General features: G+C 45.0%; 1 protein-coding gene across 1 annotated transcript in view; it reads left to right on the top strand.

The window, feature by feature from the left end:
* The first annotated feature begins 51 nt into the window (after positions 1-51).
* The window catches only part of vwa2 (von Willebrand factor A domain containing 2), a 27,537-nt gene continuing 3,005 nt past the window's right edge, over positions 52-24,583 (top strand). Inside the window, exons 1-12 of the mRNA XM_048233608.1 lie at positions 52-201; positions 5,461-5,522; positions 11,294-11,368; positions 12,275-12,408; positions 12,839-12,948; positions 14,590-14,784; positions 17,093-17,226; positions 17,739-17,868; positions 20,107-20,162; positions 20,408-20,515; positions 23,141-23,719; positions 24,134-24,270. Of these exons, the coding sequence (XP_048089565.1) occupies positions 5,468-5,522; positions 11,294-11,368; positions 12,275-12,408; positions 12,839-12,948; positions 14,590-14,784; positions 17,093-17,226; positions 17,739-17,868; positions 20,107-20,162; positions 20,408-20,515; positions 23,141-23,719; positions 24,134-24,270 (1,713 nt within the window). The 5' untranslated portion in view covers positions 52-201; positions 5,461-5,467. The remainder of the gene's footprint in view (positions 202-5,460; positions 5,523-11,293; positions 11,369-12,274; positions 12,409-12,838; positions 12,949-14,589; positions 14,785-17,092; positions 17,227-17,738; positions 17,869-20,106; positions 20,163-20,407; positions 20,516-23,140; positions 23,720-24,133; positions 24,271-24,583) is intronic.

The raw sequence follows: 24,583 nt of genomic DNA, 5'->3' as shown, positions 1-24,583 counted from the left end.
AGCTTGGGGTGGTTGAGTTGTCAGTGGGATGAACGGAGTTGTGGAGCCCAGTCAAAGTCACGCCTGCAGCCTGCGGAAGTTTAAGCGGGGAGCGCTTTCTCCCCAGAGGGAACTTGCCATCTCAGAAATACGCATTTGGATAAGAGGACCTGGCTTTGTCCACGCTAAGAAGACATACAACTAAGAGCGACGTTTGAAGTGGTATGTTGTATTTCTTCTCTTCAGCAAGAAGTACATCATAGGCTAATCTGCTCTATTAGTTGGTATACAGCGTTCAGTTGCTGCCAATAGTCCGTGAGGTTTATCAGCTCAGAGGCAAGAACACCGGTGTCATTTAGCTTATGGACAAGTGAAATGTTGTCATATGTCGTCATGTAGGAAGCTCGGTCCAAAACATTTCAACAAAGGGGAAATGGAAGCATGTTAAATTGCCTGAATAGCCTACTGAATTGACATGTTAAGCTATTTACTCACAGTACGGGAGGTCCTTTGGGATTGTGCGTATTGCTGTCCAAGTTCTAATGGTTCAGTGTTTATCCTACCTGTCGTTGGGAGATCTTACATTTACGAGCGTGAAACGGCACAAAATTGCCAGTTTAAAACGTCTAACTCAAACACCTCGTCAGGGTCACAACCTCATGACCCGCCCTTAGCCTACCTTACGAAGTCCGCTGCACGTGAGGATTTTTGAATATGCTTAAAATAAAGCCCCGTGTGCGTGCATCTAGAGGGTCTCAAACAGTAGGCCTATGAAAACACGACATATAATTAGCACGCAAACATCTCGACTCATACATTTAGTGTGCGAGATAAGCGTGCGCACATTTGAGCGTCGTCTTCTGGCTTGTTTTGGATAAGGTATGCACCCTACTGTAAAGATAAAAAGGCGTTTATGTTCCCTACTCCATGTTGGTGATGGGTAGACCCCAGAAGGTCCAGAGGGATGCGTGCATTGTGTTATGAAGTCTTATGTTAGACCCAGTAGTGGACATGTAATATGCATCCCTTCACGCTTAAGGTTTTTTTTTTTTTTTTTGATAAGTGTGTCTGGGATCCCATTACAGACCTGAGATATTCATGGTTAATGTCTTCAAAAGCAAAACAAATAAACCATTAGAAAAATGAACTGTTTACTATTCAAAATGAGTGTAGAGCAGGGGCTTTGTGTGGAGAGAATTTGTTGCCATTAAATGCTGCCGGTTAGTGATTACTGCACTTGTGTGAAGTGCTTCCAAGGGTTTTCCTTTCTAATTATGTCATGCTTAGACAGCTTCTGACTTGTTACCATTTCAAACCAGAAGGCAGGCGCAGGTACGATTTATCTCCGCAGAGAAATGGAAGGACCAGCACCATAAAACATAACTGTCAAGTCACATAGTAAACAGATCCCGTTGGAAACTTGGGCATTCCTACCTCACCACTACTTGCCTATTCCATACTTATTGCGGATGCAGTAGTTATACGACCTGCCCTCTGAACTGCTGTAGTAAGACAGGGAGCAGATCGTTGTCTGTGTGCACATGGGAATGCTGTGTGTTCAGTCTCCAAACTTGCATCCTCTGTCAACCACTCACTTTGTTGTGGCAGAGGCCAGAGAACAAGTATACGCAGGTCAGCATCACACACACACACACACACACACACTCACATCTGCTGATAACACTGCTGCACTGCCACTGAGCAGAAGGCTCTTCCACTGCAGGTAATCACGTCAGTGTTTTGGCAGATGAAAAGGTTTCAGAAGAATATTAAGAAATAACTGTAGGGAACAGCATTTTAATTATTTTATTTAGTATATATAAGCTTTTACATGTTGCTCATGTACATTTTACATTAAACGAAAGCTCACCCATTTCTGAGAGCTAATTTCTGGACAGTTGCTATTCAGAGCCAGCGAATAACAAAATTCTCAGTCGGCTGTTGAGATATAGGCCCCACTCTTGTGAGTTCTGTTTATACAGAGAATTGAAACTTGAGTGACTTGTATATAATTAAGATATTAGAATTATTGGCTTCTGTTTCCTTGACTAAACATGTGGCATAGTCTGTCTAAATATACACACATCATCTCGTTGAAATAAATGACATTGCTAAAATAGGCCTATTTGTGGTATTCTGTGAGCAGATACGCCTGTCTTCAATTGATATGTGTTAGCGTAGTTTATAAAGGAGCAGAGACCAAACAAATGAGTTGAAAAAGTTGAATGAAAGAAAATGAAGATGGTGGGCATAAAGGAATGACAGAGATAAAGAGAGAAGGATATGAGAGAGGGAGATCATAGAGAAATGGGAGTAAATCACTTTGGTAGATAAAATGCTCTCTATAATGGAAGTTCTGCTCTTTCTCTCTGTGTCTCTTTGTCTGTCTTTCCCTCCTCCTTGCTTTCTCTCTCTTTCCTTCCCGAACGCTCCGCTGGTCACATAGAGAGAGGCAGGGTAAGCAGTGATGGTTATCGTTAGATGATTGTGAGGCTGCTTGTTCACAGAGCCAGCCCTGGGCCAAGACCTCAGATGCCTATCACACGCAAAGACCCTGCTCTTGAGAAGGGAAAATAAGTATTTCAGCGCAATGAGACATTGCCAAATTCCATTCGTCCTCAGGCCATCCTTAAAAATATTTTCGTTTGCCGTAACCCGACCGACCCTGTCAATTTAGAACCGACCCAAATATTTATTTTTTTCCCCTTTTAGTCCGACCGACTTGCCGGTTGTAAAACTTGCGTTAATACCGACCGATTGTTTTTTTTTTTTACTCTAAACAACCAATACAAATGCAATAAAATAATATTTCTTTTAGTAGGCCCAAGTATTGTGAATATAAATTGCCTACATGCAAACGTGGCTCACTTAAAAAAAACCTGTGGCGTCATCTCTACACCATTGGTTTTACGCATGTCACACTATGGCCTACGCTTCGTTTCATTCACACAAACTGATAACGCTTTTACTTGGCACGAAGTTCTGGAAGAACTGTGGCCAGATCTTTTCTCATCCCTCCTCCCCCTAGTCTAACGGTGACCGTGTCGGAGTATTGAAATAGGTTGTGGTCTATTCAGCATTCTCTCAAAATATGGTTCCGCAACATGGAGACTGCTGGTCCGCGGAGTCGTGGAGGAAATTAGCCCCGGTGCTTCATCTGATAATTTGCTGCGCAGTTGATCAAGAAACCGCGGATCGACGAAAAAAGAAAACAAACGTTTCTGCTATCGATGTCATTAAACATGGAGCCCTACAATTAAGTGGTGGTATGAGCATTCATTCAATGCGCGTCTGCGCGAGAGAAACTGAAACTAATCGATAACGTTGGTATCAAAGCTCCGCTTCAACCTGTTGGAAGGCTATTTATTTATTTAACGAAACTTAATAGAACGACGTTGTTTTTTTTTGGAACTTCCTTAGAAACAGAGCAGAGACTGTATAATACACTGTATAGCATTGAGTATTGCATAGTCAAATTTCAATATAACGTGGCCAAGAGCTATTGTAGCCTTCTTTCTGGGGATATGTAGATGAGCCCTATGACCCAAAAGTCTGCCATGACCGGGCCTCAGGTCAAAGAAGTTTGAGAAAGGCTGGTCTATATAACCTGCATCAGAATGAGGTTTGCAATGGTGCGCCTGAAGGCACAGGTTGAAGACCCAGTCAGTTACGTCACGATATGCACATTTGTGTAAATTCATTCCTACGTAATCACCATGACCAAATTTTACTTTTTTTTTTACTTTGAATCTTGAAAAAAAATATTGACCTACCTACCGACCCATTTTTAATTTTTTTTGGCTGTTACTGCAAACAAAAATATTTTTAAGGATGGCCTCACCATGTCAGGTGAAGACACATTCTCGGCATGGAATCTTAATGGGTCCCTCTCAGTGTCCTCCTCTGGTCTGTCCCAAATCGTTTAAACTCTAAGGTACTAAAGTGACGTGGTGATCACTTTTTTGTTTTTAGTGTCTGTCCTCTTTATCAGGAATGTTGGTTTGTTTATCCACAATATTCCTCCCATGTTTTCACAATGTGATAGTTGATGGGAATATGCAGGAGTTGTGGGCGAGTGGGTGGGTCGGATCAAAGCGAGACCCAGCAACGGTTCATGGTTCACTGTCACCTCCGTAACCACTTCATAAATCCCACCACACCTGCCTGGCCCACTGTTTCCCACCAGCTGGGATTTGGCCAATCAGATATCATGGCCCAGCCATAACACACAGACACATGCACACATGCATGCAGAAGTACATGCTTTGATCTCTTTGTCAAACTTTTACATTCTCAAAAATATCAAAAGAAGGTGAGATACAAACTGGATGCTATCTTTGGGCACAAGAGCCCCCCCCCCTCTCTCTCTGAGTGAGTGTGTGCTTACTATGAAATCATATAATCCTGACCCAAATCCCTCTTGAAGACCGGATGATTCTGGAAGCTTTTAGGTGATTGATGTGAACACATAGAGGAATTCCTCTGGGTTAATGTGTAACACCCAGATGAAGAAATGACAGTGATTAAGGTGCAGTGAGGTGACCATATCCCAGCCATGTGTTTGTTCAGCCATGGTTCAGTAGCTGGCCACTGACCAGAGATGGAAGGCACTTAAATTGAAACCATTGACTGTGAGTTGGAATGTGGTCTGACGCCATACTTCTGGACTATAACACATGGCGGGATCTGTCCTATAGTTTAATGTCCAAAATGCTACCCTTGAAGGCATGACCTTTGGTTTTTCTGAGCAGGTAAGGAGTTGGTTTGGAGTTCTTGAGGTGGACAGACCATATCAGTGATCCGAAATATAGAGTTCCTATGTCAATTCAAATGGTCCCTTTCTCTTTTGAGTCACTTTATGTGGTTGACCTATTTAACACGACTATAAAATGGATCTTTATGTTTCTACCCCACATGCTCTATTGAATGCGAAACGGTTCTATTTTGGACCCATTTGGTAACACTCATGGCTAATGCCTCATATCATCACCTAGTTGATGCTTCATCTGAAGCCCCCTTGACCATGGGGATTTGACCCCTAACCACCAAAGCCATCCGTCAGATGTCCAGCATCATGATTTAACCCTGTCTAAAATAGCCTGGCGTCAGCCTACCCTTAAATCTCTTCAAAAAATAGCCCCCACTTCAAATGACCGCTTCTTTTTTTGCTAATGCTCAGCTGACAAGTACGTTGTTGGACACGCTGTAATTCAGGGGACCATCCCTCCCTCGCTCTCCATCCTTTCTTCTGCTGAATGGAGGAGGAATGCAGCCCTTATTCTGCACAAGGTTTCGCCCACCGCAGCTGTTCTCCTCCCTCAAGAATGCGCTAGTCTCGTTAGCGCTCTCTCAAAGGGTTCGACCGACATGTTAGTCACTGTTCTCACACTTAAGGCTCAAACAAAAAAAAAATGGCGGTCACCATTTTCACCGTCTCTCAACGCTTTCAGCATAATGAGTCTTTTTGTCTCCTCATTTCAGGTCTCCAATGATGGACTGCACAAGCCAGCTTTACCTCTTCTTGTTGTTCCTCCTATTCCAAGGTAAGCATAAAGAGATAAAGATAGGCCTACTGATAGCATGCAAGTCTGCTGATGATGCCATATACATTTTGAGGTGCTTGTTGGCGAGTTGGCAAAAGCTACTAACAGTACTAACACAGCTGTCATAATTCCTCAGTTAGATACAGTACTCTCAATTTGAGCCTTTCTTATATCTTGTGTGTATTTGCATGACCAGTCAGAATTGAACAGTAAGTGCATCCAGGTTTCTCTTGCTGTGTAACTGGAAACTCACACATGCCTGACACATGACCTTGATGAGGGTAATGGTTTGAGTTAAAAGGCTGAGTACACAAGGCGAAGCAAACTGACAGACCCTAATAGCCTTGGGTCAAAGTTGAAGTCAAGGTGAACATTAAGGTTGCTGTTAAGGTCTCTGGGAAACATTGAGGAGCCATCAGGCCCAGCCCAGTGAGCCTGCAGTCTGGCTTGTGAGGCGTGTAGGATACATAAGATAGCTGAAAGCTGAAAAGAGAGCACTATAAAATGAGTGACACAAAAGACGCCACATAGACTTCTATTTGTTATTCTGGATATATCACCTTGAATTAAAGGTTTTGATTCGGTGACTTCCTATATGCCCCGGCCTGCATTCGAGATGCGATGTTGCTGAGTGATTTCCTTCCGCTAGAAAACGCTACGTTCCACATGCAAGAATGTAAGACCTGATGTTTTTACTGCCTTACCACAACAGTTCACTTACAGTATATCTGGACTATTTGCCCTTAAGGAGCCGAAACTTTACCACCAGTATTACATTTTCTGGTCTTTTTTTCCTTTGTAATGAGAGCTTTAGTGACGTCCAGAAGTATTTACAGTCCACCAGGGCTGAACATCAGTTTCAAACTTGCCCTTGAAGGCTGCACACACATTTCCCCACGTGGTGTTAATTTAAAAAAAAAAAAAAAAGCTTTTGAATTGTTTTACCACAGGAATGAGCACATGCCATTGCTTCAGGCCCTGCAGTGTCTATACATGACAGTACTCCCGTTGTAGAATTTGATAAACTTTTGGGGAAAGACCGTTTCTTATGTTTTTTTGACAGATAAGAACCTGGGGGCCCATCTCAGATGCTGCAAGTGGGTGGATGTTTATGTGTGGGAGAGGTAGAGTTGGGTGGGGGTTTGAGAGGTTGGTTGAACTGCAGTGTGGTGGATCACTGTAAATCTGCACTGCGGAGGTGCTCTGAGGAGGGTTAGGGGGCCAGACTCCCCTTAAAGTTTGCTAAATCTTCGGGGGTAGCTTGATAAGGAAAACCTCCTGTCTCTGCTGTGGTAGGTGTCTTTAATGTGTTGGGCTTTAGGGGGCCTAGGCCTGAGAACTGGTTCTTAGCACTGTCTCAGAGGATTTGAGAGTGATCCCTCCAAGAATCCCAAACAGTCCGACGTCATAGAGTGTGCGTGGAGAGACACGTGCAGAGGCCTAGCATCATGCTCTGGATGGTTGTAATGACCTTTGACCTTTGATGGTGTCAGGTCAAAAGATGCCACCTGATCTGACCTCTCATTCTGTCACTTTGTTCAACATATTTATTTTATGGCGTCTATCTAAGCACCCTTCAGATATATAATACATGCTAAAGCACATAAACGCAGTCAATTGACTACACATTATTTGATTTGTGGCTGCATGTTGTCTGATTAATTTGTGTGCCCAATGTGTTTGTTTTCTGCTACTGTAACACAAATTCCCTCTTGTGGGATTAAATAAAGTTGATCTCATCTTATCTCATTTGACTGTTTTAACATTTACTTGCACTGTTACCTGCAACTTGACAAATGGAGCATTTATTAAAAGTTTGCTGTTTGCACAGAATGGCTGTTTCCTCATTCCCTGTCTGTAGTATTAAACATTTCCACATTTAAACATTGCCTGTTAGCTGAAGTTCTGAAGCTCTGTGTAAATCCTGAGCTTTATTGTTGTCCTGTCCAATCACTCAGCAGGGTCTCCTGGGGCTTCTAGAATGTTCTGTGGAGGTGTGACATCCTCAGCTGTCACTGTAGGTCATGTGAGAAGGTGTCAGGATCGTCATAAAACAGTGACCTACCTGTGGTTTACTGGGAGGATGATGAGAGGGCAGGTTGTGTTGGAAGGCAAGGTGTTTGTTTTACAGAATATTTAAAACCAACTACATAGGAAGTCATAATTTTCACAGAAAATGTACAGAGATGTGTGCGCAGGGTGCGATTTGAAGGGGGGGATGGTGAGGACCCCCGGTTTTCCTATCCCTACCTCTGCTAAATTATTTTTATCGTCGGGGTGGGACAACATTTATCCCCCTCTGCCCCTCATATTGATTAATGCTACTTCATATAAGTAAAGCGCTGCAACGTGAGAACAGTCTAGTAGGCTAGCCTACATAATAATCTGACATTAGAAACGCACCGTCACCGTCAGCACTCATGCTGCTGACACAGTGGCTGCGTGATAACTTAATTTGGCCTTGATCGTGCAGGACATTTCAGAATGTCAAGTGTGTAATCCATCATAAATGGATAGGTGCAATGGAAAAGTTAGCTGGACAAATGAAAGAAAACGAGAAGGATTCAGTGAAGCATAATAATGTTTTAGAACCTTCAAAATTAGAAAACTGATGCAACTGAGATGGAGGACAACTGCACGTAGATTAGAACGTAGGCCTATTGTCCGAAGGAACTTACATTAAATGAGGAGATATTAGCTGAATGTCACAAAAAGTGTTACAGAAATTGCTTGGCATCGCTTATTTAATGGCTCTCTACCGAAACACCTGTAGTTTGCGGAGGACGAACGAGAAAGCACTCGTTTGATAAATCAGCCAGTAGTAGACAAATAACTTTTAGAAATAACCTGTACTGCAAAAACGAATGTTGGTGGGTATTTAAACTATCTAGCGGGTGTTTTAACAGCTGCAAGAAATAGAAGCTTAATGGTCTTTATGTTCTGGTTCGTAAATTATTTTCATAAAACTTCAAGTTGCCCTATAACTTTACTCTCCAAACTCTTCACTGCACTGTGCACTGCACACAATTAACTGACAGTATGATAGGCTATTTATTTTCTGTAGGCTACAATAAACACATTTATTTTTTCAACTTTTGCAATAATACGCACTTGGCTACTGAACGCAAATCAGCAGGAGAGAGAATGCACGTAGCCTACGCAGCGTGTAGCGCAATGTGTAGGCTATTTGGTTACCAACTAACACTGTTAGCCAATAACTTAAGACTTCAGTGCCATCATATACATTTTACGTTTACTTCAGTGCCATCATATACATTTTACGTTTTTTTACACAACAAATACAGAAAGGATGGAGGCAGCAAAAGTAGAGAAGTCATTTCAGATGGGGCAAGAAAAAGGTGAATTTGTATGCTTGTCAAAACGTAGTCCTACCCTGCATTAGAGGAGCTGATCATCATACCAAGCACACTCGCTGTTTAAAGTCATACACCACGGTAAACTAAAACTACAAACTTATTCAAAATCATCCCCCCCTCTGGTTTTTACACAAATCGCACCCTGTGTGTGCGAATATGTTTGTTTGTGTGTGTGAGTGTAGGAGGCAGGGTAGGTCAGTAGAAGTTTCAGTTGCTGCATCATTGGTTACTCTTATTTGCCACCTCAGAGGCAAGAGGAAATCTAAGCTCAGAAAGAGAGACATACATATCCCATGGCTGGGGGAACAGAAGAAGAGTAAGAGAGTTTGGTATTCCACTGTTACTGTCAGCTTCAGGCATACCACTTGACCTCTTGTGATATGTCCCTGCATTTATAATATAGCAAGTTTATAAGTTTGAGTTTTCTCAATAGTGTCTGCTGAACTTCAGACAGTTTGTAAATGTACTCTGTACAAGGTGCTGTTGTGTTATAATCTACAGGCTGAAAGAGCTCTCCAGCTTTGTTAAACTGAAGTGTTTTACCCCAAGAATCCAATCAACTGGGCTGCTGTCTCAGCAGACCATGTCGAGAACCCCTCCATAATTAAACCCAGTGATTGACAGCTCTCCCCAGCCAAAGCCCTCCATCCATTCACGCGGCCACCTCCGCACTGAATCACCATGGCAGACAGGCACACAGTGGCCCAGCAGGGTTAGCTTTCAGCTAGCCGGTTAGCGTCCGGCCCGTGGTGAGGCTGATTTATAACCTGCGTAAGTCTGTCACCCCGGGAAGCCTCTTAGAGGCCACCCTCTCTCTGTCACCCCTCCTTGACCTTCTGGAAGTTTCTGTGGCTTGACCAGATCTCCATGGAGAACGGTCTGTGCTGCACTAAATGTGTGTGTGTCAATATAGATGGCAGGTTGTCTCAAAAGAATCTACAGTCTGCAACATCAACTCCACATACACAAACGCTGTGTGCACACACACACATGCACAAGTACCCTAACACACACAATGCACAATCACACATACTGTAGTCATGCATTTGGATTTGCACACACACACACACACACACACACACAGGCATGTACACACAGGCAACACACACAAAGGCAAACCCCTTTTAATGGGAGCTGTGGTCATTGACTAATTTTGCTGAATGGGTCATGGCAGTCCACTCTGCGTGTCCCCCCCTCTTTAGGTCCACTATGCGCTTGTGCCATCCCCACCCCCTCTCCTCTCCTCTCCTCCCCTCGCCCTGTCCAGCTCCTGAACTGCTCAATCAGCCATTGTGCCTCAGCGGCTAGAGTGCTCACTCAAGCGCTCACACGGACCCCTTTGAGGATGGCGCGATGGCAACCAGGCTTTTTTGCTTGTCGTTTGTTGTTGTTCTCTGACTCTGTCACTCATTCTCTCGCACGTTCTCTCTCATACTCTCACCCCCTCTCTCTCTCTCTCTCTCTCTCTCTCTCACTCCTCTCTCTCTCACATACACAGGTTTTGATATGGGCTGGTTTTATTGCTACTTGGTTTCCTCTTGACTGTTTCCTAAAGTCTCTTTCTCTCTCCCTCTCTCTCTCTCTCTTTCTCTCTTTCTCTCTGTCCTCTCAGCTCCATCTCTTTTCTCTCCATTCTCTTTTAGTGTTGCTCTCTCTCTTTCTCTCTCATGCTCTCACTCTCACCCTCTCACTCTCTCTCTCTCTGTCAGTTCTATCTCTTTTCTCTCCATTCTCTTTCAGTGTTGCTCTCTCTCTTTCTCTCCTCCCTGCACCCCATCTCTGTGTTCAGGGGGCGTCATTGGAATGCTGCTGCCCCCCTAAATTATCTCTTTTTAAATGGTGCTTAACGCCACCCGTTTGACACATGGGCACATGCACACACACACACATTACCAGAGAGAAGGGTCCTCTCAGTTAGTAACAATGCACAAATGAGGGGCTGTCAGGCCATGAGCGTTTCATTGAGTCAGTAAAACCAGACCAGAATCAGCTGTTCACCTTCCACCTGCAAAATCATTACACGTGTGGCCAAAGTGTGTTTATGTGTACGTGTGTGTGTGTGTGTGTACGTGTGTGTGTGTGTGTGTGTGCTCACGTTTGCATAAATGGGTTTGAATGCCAGTGAACATAGGTTTAACTGACATTGGGTAAATTCTCTGTCTCTATGAACAGTGACTTGTTTATTTCACTTATATTGTCTGCAGCCATTCACAGTGACTCTCCTGTAGAAATTACTTATTTGGATTTCACTCCCCTGGCCACATTGTGAGAAAAGGCATACAATTAGGTAAAAGGTGGCCTGAAAACTCAATTAATTGATAACTCATTCTCTCTCTCTCTCTCTCTCTCTCTCTCTCTCTCTTTCTCTCTCTTTCTGTTATTCTTTTCCACCAGTGCGTGCCATTATCTCAGTGCAGGAGATCCAGACGGACCATGAGACCATCATGAAGATCAATGCTGCAGGAGAGAGTGAGTGTTGGGCTCAGAGGGGACACAGTCTCATTGGAGCAGCCTGCTGTCTCCTGCAGAACACCTGGGAATGGACTTACAATAGCATACTTGTGCTTTAGCATACTAAAGTAGTATTAGTTGTAGTCAGGCATACTACAGTATGTTACACATCCAGTCAGTCAATATAGGCAATATAGCAAATACTGGAGTGAATGAGCATGTACTGTAGCTGTATCATGGTGTTTGTATATGGGAATGGGTGCGTGCGTGGGTGCGTGCGTGCGTGCATGTGTGAATGCGTGTAGTCTAGCTCTAATAACCTTGTTTATGACGGGTTTCAACATGACAGCTACATGGATAATAATTTACTCATCTGACGAGCGCCAACACGCCATACATGTGTGTGTGTGTGTGTGTGTGTGTGTGTGTGTTTGTGTGTGTGTGTGTGTGTGTGTGCATCTATTTGGTTGAGCAGAGTAAGCTTGGACTTGCAGGAAAGTCAATGTCAGACTTAATCTTTGCTGTGAATAATGTGTGGGTGGTTTGGGGTTTGTTGTAAGAGATACATGCACAGCATTGTTGTCATTTTTGTGGTGAAGAATATATTGAATATGAGCTAACAAATGGTGTGTGTGTGTGTGTGTGTGTGTGTGAATATACTGATGCCCTGTTTGGGGGCATACACCTCCCAGCTATAATTATAAGTATCATCTTTGCATTTTAGCTTTCTGTACCAAATTCATACCATATATAGTAAACAAAAAAATTAAGCTTATCTATTGTTTTCAGTTTTGTTCTATAATGTAATAGCAATTGGGAGTAGCTGTGTAAACTTTTACACGGGTAGTGAATATGTATATGTATACAGTATATTGTTTTTATTTTCATATATACATTTGTGTGTGTTCATGTGTGTGTTTGCAGTGATGCAGTGTTCGGCGCGTATGGATGTGCTGTTCCTGATGGATGGCTCGTACAGCGTGGGGAAAGGCAGCTTTGAGAGGTGCAAACACTACGCCATCAAGCTGAGCCAGGCCCTGGATATCGCTGCAGATAAGGTAGGGCAGCTGAGGGACAAATCTACTGTAGCATGGAGATCACAGCCATGCACGCATGTTTGCTTTTTGTAGTAAAGAAAAATTATGATAAAAGATGATGACCAAAACTAAAATAGAGAATAGACATCTCTCTCTCTGAAATCAGTATGCAACTTATTAGTCTCTCTCTCTCTCTCTCTCTCTCTCTCTCTCACACACACACACACACACACACACACACAACTCTCCCGCTCGCTCTCTCTCAAAAGAAAACACATACACAGAGAAATACAACTTTCCAATATGTCAGCTTTATTTAAGCAATAATCCTCATCATCATGTTTCATGAATACCAATAGATTCCATGCTGTTATGAACTGCTGTGCCAGCACTCAGTTGAGTGTGTGTGTGTGTGTGTGTGTGTGTGTGTGTGTGTGTGTGTGTTTGTCAGGTAAGAGTGGGAGTTATTCAGTTTGGCTCTACGGCACGACTAGAGATCCCTCTGGATGCGTACACCACCAAAGAAGAGCTCAAGAAACACTTAAAGAAAATCACATACAGGTAATCAACTTCAGTTTGTTTGTTATTGTGTGTGTGTGTGTGTGTGTGTGTGTGTGTGTGTGTGTGTGTGTGTGTGTGTGTGTGTGTGTGTGTGTATGTGTATAATTTACACCCAAGGCCAGGACATACCAGTACTGCTCTGAACAGCTGTGAAATCAACATTTCATCGCTGCTCTTAAAAACATAAGCAGTTGTCACTCCTATAGACCAACTGTTCCACTGATCGTTGACAAATCGTTGTGGTGTGTGTGTGTGTGTGTGTGTGTGTGTGTGTGTGTGTGTGTGTGTGTGTGTGTGTGTGTGTGTGTGTGTGTGTGTGTGTGTGTGTGTGTGTGCGATGAAGAAATCTTTGTGCTGTGTGTGTGTATGTGTCTCTGTGTGTGTTGCAAAACTCTTTGTGCAGTGTGTGTGTGTGTGTATGTGTGTCTTCCAACTAGTGCTCCTATAGTTCTCATGCATCCCATTCAAATCTCAGAGAAGTGCAGTGAATGTAAAGGAAAGCACTGGGTCCAGCAGGCTGGAAGAGAGGGATTGTAGGATTATGGAGGACTGAAGCAGTTCAGTGAGTAAGGGACATGAACCAGAGAGCACAGAGAATCAGCCCATGTTTAGTTCATAACAGAATGAGATGGCCACTGAGTTCTGACTTAGCCATATTCATTACAGCATTAGAGCCTAATCCTGATCAAGTATAACAGTGCAGTGATCTGAAATGATATGATGGAGAAGGAGGGATACAGAGAGAGAGAGAGAGAGAGCACAAGAAAACTGATATAATATGATATGAGAGGGAGGGGGAGAGAGAGAAGGATAGAGATAAGGAGAGAGAGAGAGTCATGCTCTGTGTGAGGTTAGCTAAGGATTGTGAGGCCTAGACTGGAATGAAATTAATAAGAGATTAGTGGAGTCAGCACACACACACACACACACACACACACACACAGAGACAAGCACATATACACACACAGGCACACACCCACACCCACCTACACACACACACACACACACACACACACACACACACACACACACACACACACACACACACACACACATGCGTGCAGAGACAAGCATATATACACACACAGGCACACACACACACACACAGCTTTTAAATAGCCTGCTGTAACAGAAGCTGTTGTTGCCCTTTGTTGTTGCTCTCCCACTGGGATTTCAAAGAGCCTGGATTCCCAGACAGCAGATGACCTTTTACACTCACCCTTGTGACATCAGCGTGTAAAACACACACACACACACACACACACACACACACACACACACAGACAGAGACAGACACACTCACACACACATCTAGTTCACAAATCAGACTACCTTGTTCCCTATGCATGAGATAGCTGTAATGCTGTTCATGTCCTCCCCCTCACGTCTCTATCTTGGTCTCTCTTTCTCTTTTTCCATATGGAAGTATTATGTCGGAGGCTTCTTGTATTTGTTTGATATGTGATGTGACCTCTCTGCCTTTCTCACATCTCCATGTATTTTATACTGGACATTACTGATACTGGTTTAAGCTTGTTTAGGTTTAGGATTGTTTACATTTAGAATTGTTTGCATTTAGGATTGTGTCTTTTCATCTCGTATGAAAGACTAGTTTTCTCTCTGTCCATCTTTTCTCTGTAGGGGAGGCAGCACCCAGACAGGCCTGGCTCTGAAGTACGTCCTGCGGAAGGGCTTCCCGTCCAGTGGCAACAGCACGGTCCCCCGAATCCTCATCCTCCTGTCGGACGGGCGCTCCCAGGGGGCCGTGCAGCTCGCTGCCACCGAGCTCAAGCAGACCGGCGTCACCCTGTTCGCCGTGGGCCTGCGTTACCCACGGTAACAAACTCATCTTATCTCTTAAAGTATCTCTTGGAACAATTTCATGTTTATTTATCAAGCTACTGTCTGCTGTACTCTCTGGTGTATTTGTATGTGTTATGTACCAGGGTCGTTTCAGTGCATACCTGTGACAGGTGTTGTTTGCAACTGTTTTGGTTCAAAGCTCTGCATATTGGTCACCACACCACTGTGGTTGAGGTGATTGTAGCTGGCCGTGGAATATGTGTGTGTCTACAGGTGTCACAAGTAGCCTTGGACCGAGTGGAGTACATAAAAAACAACCGAGCTGCTTTGCATAGTAGACAAGTGTGTTTTGCATAGTGTGTGTGTGTGTGTGTGTGCATGCATGTGTGTGTGTGTGTATGTGTGCATGCGTGTGTGTGCAGTGTTTTCGCATATTTCCCACTCCCTGATTTGAGCTTGGCTGATTGCAGGCTGTCCTGTACACCAGTGACAGATACATGGAGGCGTTAAAGGGGGGAGGGGGAGGTGGAGGTAGAGATGGGGGGCGCAGGTGTGCTAGGGCCTTTAGGGTCTCAATCAGTAGGCCTGTCTGTCTGCCTGCAGCAGAGGGGTTGGGGGGGAGTGGACACAGGTGGACAGGTGCGATGGACTGGGAAGAAGTCACCGCTGACAGGGGTAGCCCTGTGGAGACAGATGGACCGGCTAGAAAGTTGGCGGCGAGGCTGCGGCTCTCAGCGCTGTCTCTGTGAGGGCGCCGTGATGGATCGGCCTCTAGGGGGTTGGAGCCGTGCCGGACGCAGGGGCTGGGTGCTCGCAGCAGGTGGACTGTGAATTTGGGGATGTAAGGGATTATTCGCTCTGCATTTCCTGATGGTGCAGGCCATCTGTGTGTGTGTGTGTGTGTTTTGTGTTTGTGTGTGTGTGTGTGTGTGTGTTGTGTGTGTGTGTGTGTGTGTGTGTCTGTCTGTCAGTGTTTGGATGCCTGCACATTTCTACACATCTGTTAACATCCATCTGAGTGAAATCTGTCTGTGTTTGGGTGTGCATACGTTCTATCGGAAAGAATTGCTGTGTGCGAGCATGTGTGTGCGCCTGTGTCCATGCGTGTGTGTGTGTGTGTGTGTGTGTGTGTGTGTGTGTGCAACATCTGTTTGCAAGCATCTGTTTGGATGTCACCACGGTTGTCCGTTTATGTAGGTCAAGCACGTGCACCACCAACCCATGGGAACGTATATCTGTGCGATTAGGTCTGTGAATGAATGAATGATTTAGGACTGCTGAGTTGTATATGCTCTTGGCGAGTGCCGTGGCTGGAAGGCGTCCACAACTCCGGTCATACAGGATTAGCTTGGATCAACCTCCACCACTGTTGCATCATGGGAACCCACAGCGCTCCTAAGCTCCTCACAGAGCCCTCAACCTTCCTTACTTCCTCGTAATTCTTCGGTGGAGACATAAAACCGGGCATTTTATGGTAACGGTAATGATCTGCTGGCTGGTACTGTGGAAGAGTGATGGCTACATTAGTGTCCTCCCCACCTCCTAACCATCTGCTCTTCCCTCTGTACGATCCCTCCACTGGAGGAGTGCACTCTCACACTGCCATCCTGTTGAACGGATTGCCCCTTGTGCTTCTCTCTCTCTCTCTCTCTTTTTCACTGTAAGAATGCACTCTCACACTCACACTGTCGTCCTCTTAACCTGATTGCCCTTTGAGCTTCACCCCTCTGCCTCGCTCTCTTTCTCTCTCTCTCTCTCTCGCTCTCTCTTTTCACTGTAAGCGTTCTGCTAAACTGATTGCTCCTTGTGCCTCCCTCTTTCTCTCTCTCTCTCTCTTTCTGTTTCTCTCTGTCTCTCTGTCAGTCCAGTTAATGGTCATTCCATTTTGTACCGGATGATGAAGTCCTTGTCTTGAGAGACTTGCGAGGGCTGAGTTCTGTGTAGTTGCTGACCATGACCTGCCTTGTGATTGAGGGCATGCTGGTACTCAGCCATCCTGTGCCCTGCGGATGGTCATTTTTGACACTGACTCGGGAGTTTTGTTTGAGGGAAGTCCCAATGAGAGTGTTGACAGTGTGACTTCCTGCTTTGAAATGAGCAGTGTGACATGAGGTTCTGCCTCAGTGCAGTTTCAGCATTCATGGAATTTCATCCTTCTTCTCTTCCTCCCTTCTTCTCTTGTTCTTTTTCTCTAACTCCCTCTTGTCCTCCACCTCTTCCTCCCTCTCTCATGTTTTCCTTCCTTTGCCTTTCAACCTTTTACTCTTATCTCTCTTGTCTTTAACCTCTCTCTCTCTCTCTCTCTCTGTTTCTCTCTGTTCTTCTCTCTCCTCTCTCTCAGCTGGGATGAACTGCACGAGTTGGCCAGCACGCCCACCGAGAGCCATGTGTTTTTCGCTGAGCATTTCCATGACGCGGTCAACGGCCTCTACACCTCTCTGACCATGTCTGACATCTGCACTGCTATCCCATCAGGTACTTCACAGCCACCTGCTCACTGCCACAGTAATCACCCAAAGAGCACACAAACACACTGCTTGAAAATCCTACATCATCGCCCCTTAAACTTGAATATAACTTTGTTTACAAGTCATTGGTACTGTATATAATGTCATAGCTGATGATATTGTTATGTATTGGGGCGTGGTGGTGGGGCGCAGTCAACCCAGGTTTGATTCCCAACTTCTAAATCTCTGTAAATTGCACCTGATATAAGTGCTAAATACATGACCTTTTCCTTTATACATACAGTATAATATAGTGTCATATAGTCTTATATTATAATATATCATAGCACAGATGAATACCAAGATCTCGGGTAAAGGAGATAAAGGAGTTTATTCCAGATAACATAGGATTAGATGTAGAAAATGTCTCAGAAACTGTCTGTGTGAATGATGTGAGTTTCACCTCTCCATACTTCCCATACCTCTATCCCTCTGTCTACCTTTCCCTCTTTTCTTCTCCCCATCCCTCCATCTGCCCAGGCTGTTTTATGGAGTCGTATGCCTGTGAGAGGAGGACTCTGGAGACGGTCAAGGAGCTGGTGGGAACCTTCATGTGCTGGAAGGGCTCCAGGGCCTCCACCGCGTATACCTCGATGTGTCCTCATTACAAGCAAGTACACACACACACACACATGCACACACACATACGGACACGCAAACATGGACACACGCACGCACACCCATGCACACACACGCACACACACACACACACACACATGCAAGCACTGACACACACACATACACACTAGAGTGTGGCTATTTTCTCGGACAAATATTTAGAAATTGTAGACGGGTTCGGTTCGGTTCGACACATGGGGCGATATGCATTGGAAGCTTTACATTTTAATTTTATTATGTTGTAATCAACAGGTCTGCTTTTACATGATGCAAACGTTTGTTTTTGAGAATAAAGTAAAATGTAAAAAGACCTAAAAGAATAGCTTTCCTGTGTGCAAGATTTGTTTATCGGTGATAACGCATTTCAGGCATGCCGCCTGAAATGCACACGCATTGTCACGCCTCACACTACATAAACAAAGGTTATGCACATCGCAATATGCACATAAGCAGTCTTGGGTGACGTTAAACAAAGCTGTTAGTCTATCAGGAGATTTTAAGATTATTTGCGTTGCATACTGTGGTAAAGACATAGGCTACCGGTAGGCTATAAGGTCGCCCTGCTCAACTGATGAGGATTTCCTCGAGCTGCCCTTATTAACGCCGATGCTGCATATGGATCAGTGACAGAGGCACTGTAGTTTCAACGACTGTTGCAGTTCATTTTGGCATTTTTCGCCAATGGTAAGACAAGAATTTTATTTTGGCTATGCTTGCTTGGGCTCTTGTGTTAATGTGCGCTGTGTGACCTGCGTGCGTGCACGCTCATCTGATTCTGTAGACAATTTGTTGTGTGTTCCGTTTAATGGGCTAAAAAGACAGGCTATCCACAAACGTGAACGTTTAATCACTAGCATGGGAATAACTCTATCGGACGCGGGCCGGGTTTGGACAGAAATTTGCGGCCCGATCCGCACTCTAATACACACATGGACACGCAAGCACAGGGACACACATACACATACACATAATACACATACACATAATACACACTAGAGTGCGGATCGGGCCGCAAATTTCTGTCCCGCGTCCGATAGAGTTGCGTCCGAACCCGACAGGCATTTTCATTTTTATGTCCGAACCCGACCCGAGCCCGACGCAGATGATGCCTCAGTTATTCCCATGCTAGTGATTAAACGTTCACGTTTGTGGATAGCCTGTCTTTTTAGCCCATTAAACGGAACACACAACAAATTGTCTACAGAATCAGATGAGCGTGCACGCACGCAGGTCACACACAGCGCACATTAACACAAGAGGCCCAAGCAAGCATAGCCTAAATAGAATTCTTGTCTTACCATTGACGAAAAGTCTTAAAAATGAACTGCAACAGTCGTTGAAACTACAGTGCCTCTGTCACTGATCCATATGCAGCATCGACGTTAATTGGGGCAACTCGAGGAAATCCTCATCCAGTTGAACGAGACGACCTTATAGCCTACCGGTAGCCTATGTCTTTACCACAGTATGCAACGCAAATAATCTTAAAATCTCCTGATAGGCTAACAACTTTGTTTAACGTCACCCAAGACTGTGCTTATGTGCATATGTGCGATGTGCATAACCTTTGTTTATGTAGTCGTGAGACGTGGCAATGCGTGTGCATTTCAGGCGGCATGCCTGAAATGCGTTGTCACGATAAACAAATCTTGCACACAGGAAGAAAGCTATTCTTTTTAGGTCTTTTTTACATTTTACTTTATTCTCAAAAAACAAACGTTTGCATCATGTAAAGCAGACCTGTTCATTACCCAACATAATAAGAAATTTAAATGTAAAGCTTCCAATGCATATCGCCCCCATGTGTCCGAACCCGAACCGAACCCGACTACAATTTCTAAATATTTGTCCGAACCCGACCCGACCCGTCGGGTCCCGTCGGGCTCGGGCCACACTCTAATACACACCCATACTTGGAGCGAGGGCTTGCTAACGTGAGCTCACCTCTTTGTGTGGAGTGATTTGGAGATTGTGGCCCATTGTACGGCCGAGTTTCTCTTCTCTACTGCAGTTTCGTTCCCTCAGGTGTAGCATTAGCATCTCGCTAGCTTTTTCTCTCAGACTGTTAGTTTACTTACTGTACAGTATATACAGTACATGCCCTGTTATTTTCCCCTCAGTGTATGAACATGCTTCCAGGTTTTAAAGACCTTTAATCAGCTGTAATAGCTACTTTGTTGTTGTAATCACGGCTGTATCCCACACTCATAAAGCCCGTCGTCTGCTTCAGGTGGAGCAAGAAGTACAAAAGGCACGCTACAGTCTGCCATCGAACAATCTGTCAGGGTAAGTAATGTGTGTGTGTGTGTGTGTGTGTGTGTGTGTGTGTGTGTGTGTGTGTGTGTGTGCGGATGAAAAATAAAATCTTCATAATCTGACGCCATGCCTGAAGTATTGTCTGCATCATGCAACAGCTGCAGTGTCTTATGAATACAGTTCAGCAGGCATGTCTGTAACTGTAGGCCATATAATCTTGCCTCTATGTGTCTCCCTAACATTCTCTCCCTCTCTCACACACACACTTACTGTAGATCCCTGCGACTCGCAGCCGTGCCAGAATGGCGGGACGTGTGTGTCTGAGGGTCTAGACAAGTACCGCTGTGTGTGTCCTCCAGGCTACGGCAGTGACCCTCACTGCGGTCAGTATGCTGCCCACACACACACACACACACACACACACACACACACACACTTATGCATGTCCCCACGCTTCCCACATCTATGTGTTTGGCCACAGTGATTGAGAGGCGTTAGTCACAGAGGTTTTTGCGGCCAGTGTTTGGAGTTTTATGGACGTTTGTTTTCCCTCGGAGGGATGCTGGTGTGTTTCCCAGCCGTCCAGCTGTCTCCCTCTCGTCTGTCCGGTGGAGATCACGCTTGTCAGGCTCCGTCTCGGGACTCGAGTTACAGTTTGGGTCAGATTTCGGGCCGGGCCACGGTTGACAGAAGCGCACCTCGACCTGCTCTACCGAACCCCCCTTCCCCAACCCCTCCAGGCTCTTTTTCTGCAGCTGTTGAAAAGGATGTCTACATTTGTGCCCGTCTCAACTGCAAACCTGATGCACCTGATGCACTTGAATACACAGAAGCATGCAAGCAAAAGACACAAAACCATGTTCAAGTTATAAACTCAACAACTTTGTATGGCGTTTGGTCAGTTTATGTGGTTGTTCTCAGCTATAGATGTACTTACAATCAGGTTTCCCAGCGTACAGCATCAGAGAGGACATGGAATGTGTTGTAGACAGCAGTCAGGCTATGTGTCAAAGAGAAAGAGAAAAAGACCCTGAAAGAATGAAAGAGTGAGAATGAATAAAAGGGATTAAGAGGGAACGAGAGAGAGACAGAGAGAGAGAGAGAGAGTGGTGCAGCAGAGAACAAGCGAGAGACGTAGAGAAAGGGAATGTGAGAACGCTCAGGAACGCTGGACGTAATGTGACCCGGTGCATGTAATGAGTCTCCCGTCTGATGTGCTGATGTGCTGACTCCTGACCCCCGACACGTCACTCAGCGCGGAGGGGGGGGGGGGGCGCATACCACAGTGACATCACTGGCCAGAGGTGATCCCAGGTCAGCACACTCACCTGCAGCGAGGGAAGCGCACCTCCATTCACACACGTCCACAGCACCAATGCACAATGCGCTTTTACAGCAAGAAAGATGGAGAGAAAGAAAGGGAGAAATCGACAGACACAAAACAAATGGCGAGAGAGAGAGAAGAGAGAGAGAGAGAGAGAGAGAGAGAGAGAGATGGGCACCCTATTCTTTTTGTACTTGAGAGAGCGATGGCATCATAGCCCAATTCGTGTATGTCCTCAACCCATTTGTTTTTTTCAACAAACCTAGAGAAATCAAGTGAGAGAAACATGGCAAGAGAGAAATAAAGACAGAGACACAGAGACCCTATGAACTAGAGAGAAAGAGTGAGAGAGAGAGAAAGAGAGAGAAAGAGAGAGAGAGAGAGAGACCCTACCCTCACTTTCCTCTGAGATAAAGGTAGATAGTGGGGGGGGGGAAAGAGGGGCAGAGAGACCCATTCCTCCTTTTACTTAAGTGAGAGAGAGAGAGAGAGAGCATGTGGCTGATGTGTAAATAAACAGCATTGATGGCAGTGCAGACTTGTGTTGAGTTGGAGTTTGCTGATAGGAGTTGTGCTGTTGACAGGTGAGTGGAAGCGTTTGCTCATCGGAGCAGTGCTAATGTGTTTTCACTCTCAACACCCAGGACTGAGGGATCAACACACACACACACACACACACACACACACACACACACCCACACACACACACACACACACACACACACAAACAAACAAACAAGCACAGCCTTCTAACTCAACTTTTCTCATTCTGTTCAACACAAACAAAACAAGTATCTGATTTAAGTCTCCCAGAAACTTTTGGTGCAAAATGAATCTACCACAGAGACCCCACTCTCCAGTCTCCTGCTAACTTTTGTTTCAGTATTTCCTTCAACCAAACCAAACAATTTGAAAAGTTCTAGCCACATCTGAACTTTTACCTCCATCTTAAGCAACATTTGTAGGAGTTGGGTTTGTTGGATGCCTGGAGATTTCATCCATTTTATGTCTTGTTTTTATTTATATTTTTTATTGTTTTATTTTTTTATTAGATTAATGGTAGTGAAAGTGTAAGAAAAATGGGTGTTTTGTAGGAAAAGGATTCTTTGATTGATGCAACATTCAATCTTTATTTCCGTAAAAAGCAGTAACGAACACATACTCTGGGTACAGACAGTGTGGACTGAACCAAGAGCTTCTCAAGTTCTTGTCATTTATAGTGTATTGCTTCAAAGTACCTCCTATACTCCTAAATGTAAATTAATTAGGCTTCTAATGCTGACAGGTCTGGCAACTTTTTGTGGTTCAGTATGATAATAATCTCTCCCCCTTGTGTGTGATGAGTCTCAGTGGCCTCCCCCCAAGCCCATTCTACAATTGGTTGGTATCATTTGGACCACAGTTTGCTTCCTGGTCCTGGGCGAGGCCACAGCATGGACCTTTGTTTGCTATTTTGATAAGACGACCATATGAGAGATTATGTGGAATCTCATGTTCTCAGAAAGGGTATACTGTATATTCTTACAAAAGGAAAAATAAAAACGCTGCCATCATCCATAGTGTTAGCAAAGCTGCTGTTGGTCTTGGCTTGGAATGGCAGTTCTTGTAGAGCTCAGTGTGTTCTAATTCGGTTCGGTTCTAATTCGGTTCTTGTGGTTTCTCTCACGGTTCTGTCCTCCTCCAGCTCCGGCGCTGAATCTGGACTGTTCGGTGGACGTCCTCTTCCTGGTGGAGGGCTCCACGGAGCTGACCCTGGAGGGGTTCCTGCGGTTCAAGGCCTTCCTCAAGCGCTTCTTCCAGACCACCATGGCCTCTGGCTCCCCTACCAAGGTGGGCCTGGCCCAGTACGGTGACACCGTGCGCATGGAGGCCCGCGTGGGCAAGCACCGTGACCTTGCCGGCCTGCTGACCATCGTGGAGGCCATGAAGCCTGTGGGCGGCCGACCGCTGACCGGCGCCGCCCTCCAGCACGTCACCATGCACGGCTTCCAGAGCACGCCGGTGTTCGCCGACGTCTACGACGACTTGCCACGCGTGGTGGTCCTGCTGAGCGCCACCGCCTCTGCCGACGCCGTGGTGGAGCCGGCCAAGTACGCGCGCGACCGCGAGGTCTTCCTGATCGCCGTGGGGCCCGACGCACTCAAGGCGCAGATGAACAACATCACGGCCAATCCGCAGCGGACGATCACATACCCGACGGCCGACAAGCTACCGGGCAAGATCCCTGAACTCCGAACCAAGATCTGCAGCGTAGACAACAAAGGTGAGGAAAGAGTCACTCACTAATCAATGTTCATAGATCAGCTGTGAAGTCCTCACCAATCTCTGCGCTCTTGCTGTTTCCACTGTCTCTTTTCCAATTATTTATCTAGACGAAGAGCAATGTTCTCTCTAACCTCTCTGTCATTTTAGAAACCAGATTGACCAGAAGAACTTTTAGCAGCTAACAGTAGTGAACTATCAGTGCCATTTAGCTTTACCTTGGTCATAAAAATTGTATGGTTTGATGTACTCTCTGCATATCTGTGTGAATACTTATATATGTATAATTAATCATGCATTTTCTGTATATATAATTAATCAACAAAGTAAAAAGTAATATGTATTAGTAATTCCCCTCTCTGTAGTAAGTCATATCACGTATGTTATCATGTCATTTCCTCCTCTCCTCTCCCAGGGTGTTTGGGCCAGGCCGTGGACCTGGTCTTCGTTCTGGATGCCTCAGATGGTGTTGGTCGGGAGAACTTTGTCCACCTGACAGATTTTGTCCGCAGCACCTCAGTCCAGTTTGACATCAATCGTGACGTGGCTCAGGTAGGACTTTCCCTTAATAACACGAACCACTGACATGATCTGTTAGTAGTGCTTTTCTTTCTTTCTTGTTCCCTTCTGCTTTTAACATCATGTAGTGAGAACTAGCCTTTATCTAGATGAGTTCTGAGTTCTGCTCCCACTTGCCACTCTTGAGGGAGCTGTTTCAGCACTTCCAAGCCATTATATTGTAAGTCAAAACAGTGACGCTTATTTACAGTTCATGGAATGTCATTGCCTTTTCATTGCATTTTGAAACAGGGAAGTTGTTTTGGAAGTGACCATCAAAGAGAATTGAGCCTGTACTAATAATATT

This window comes from Alosa alosa, chromosome 22, assembly GCF_017589495.1.
Source record: "Alosa alosa isolate M-15738 ecotype Scorff River chromosome 22, AALO_Geno_1.1, whole genome shotgun sequence".
In the NCBI taxonomy this organism is placed as follows: Eukaryota; Metazoa; Chordata; class Actinopteri; order Clupeiformes; family Clupeidae; genus Alosa; species Alosa alosa.
Note: the sequence above shows the minus strand (reverse complement) of the source record. Positions and strands in the feature narration are given on the sequence as shown.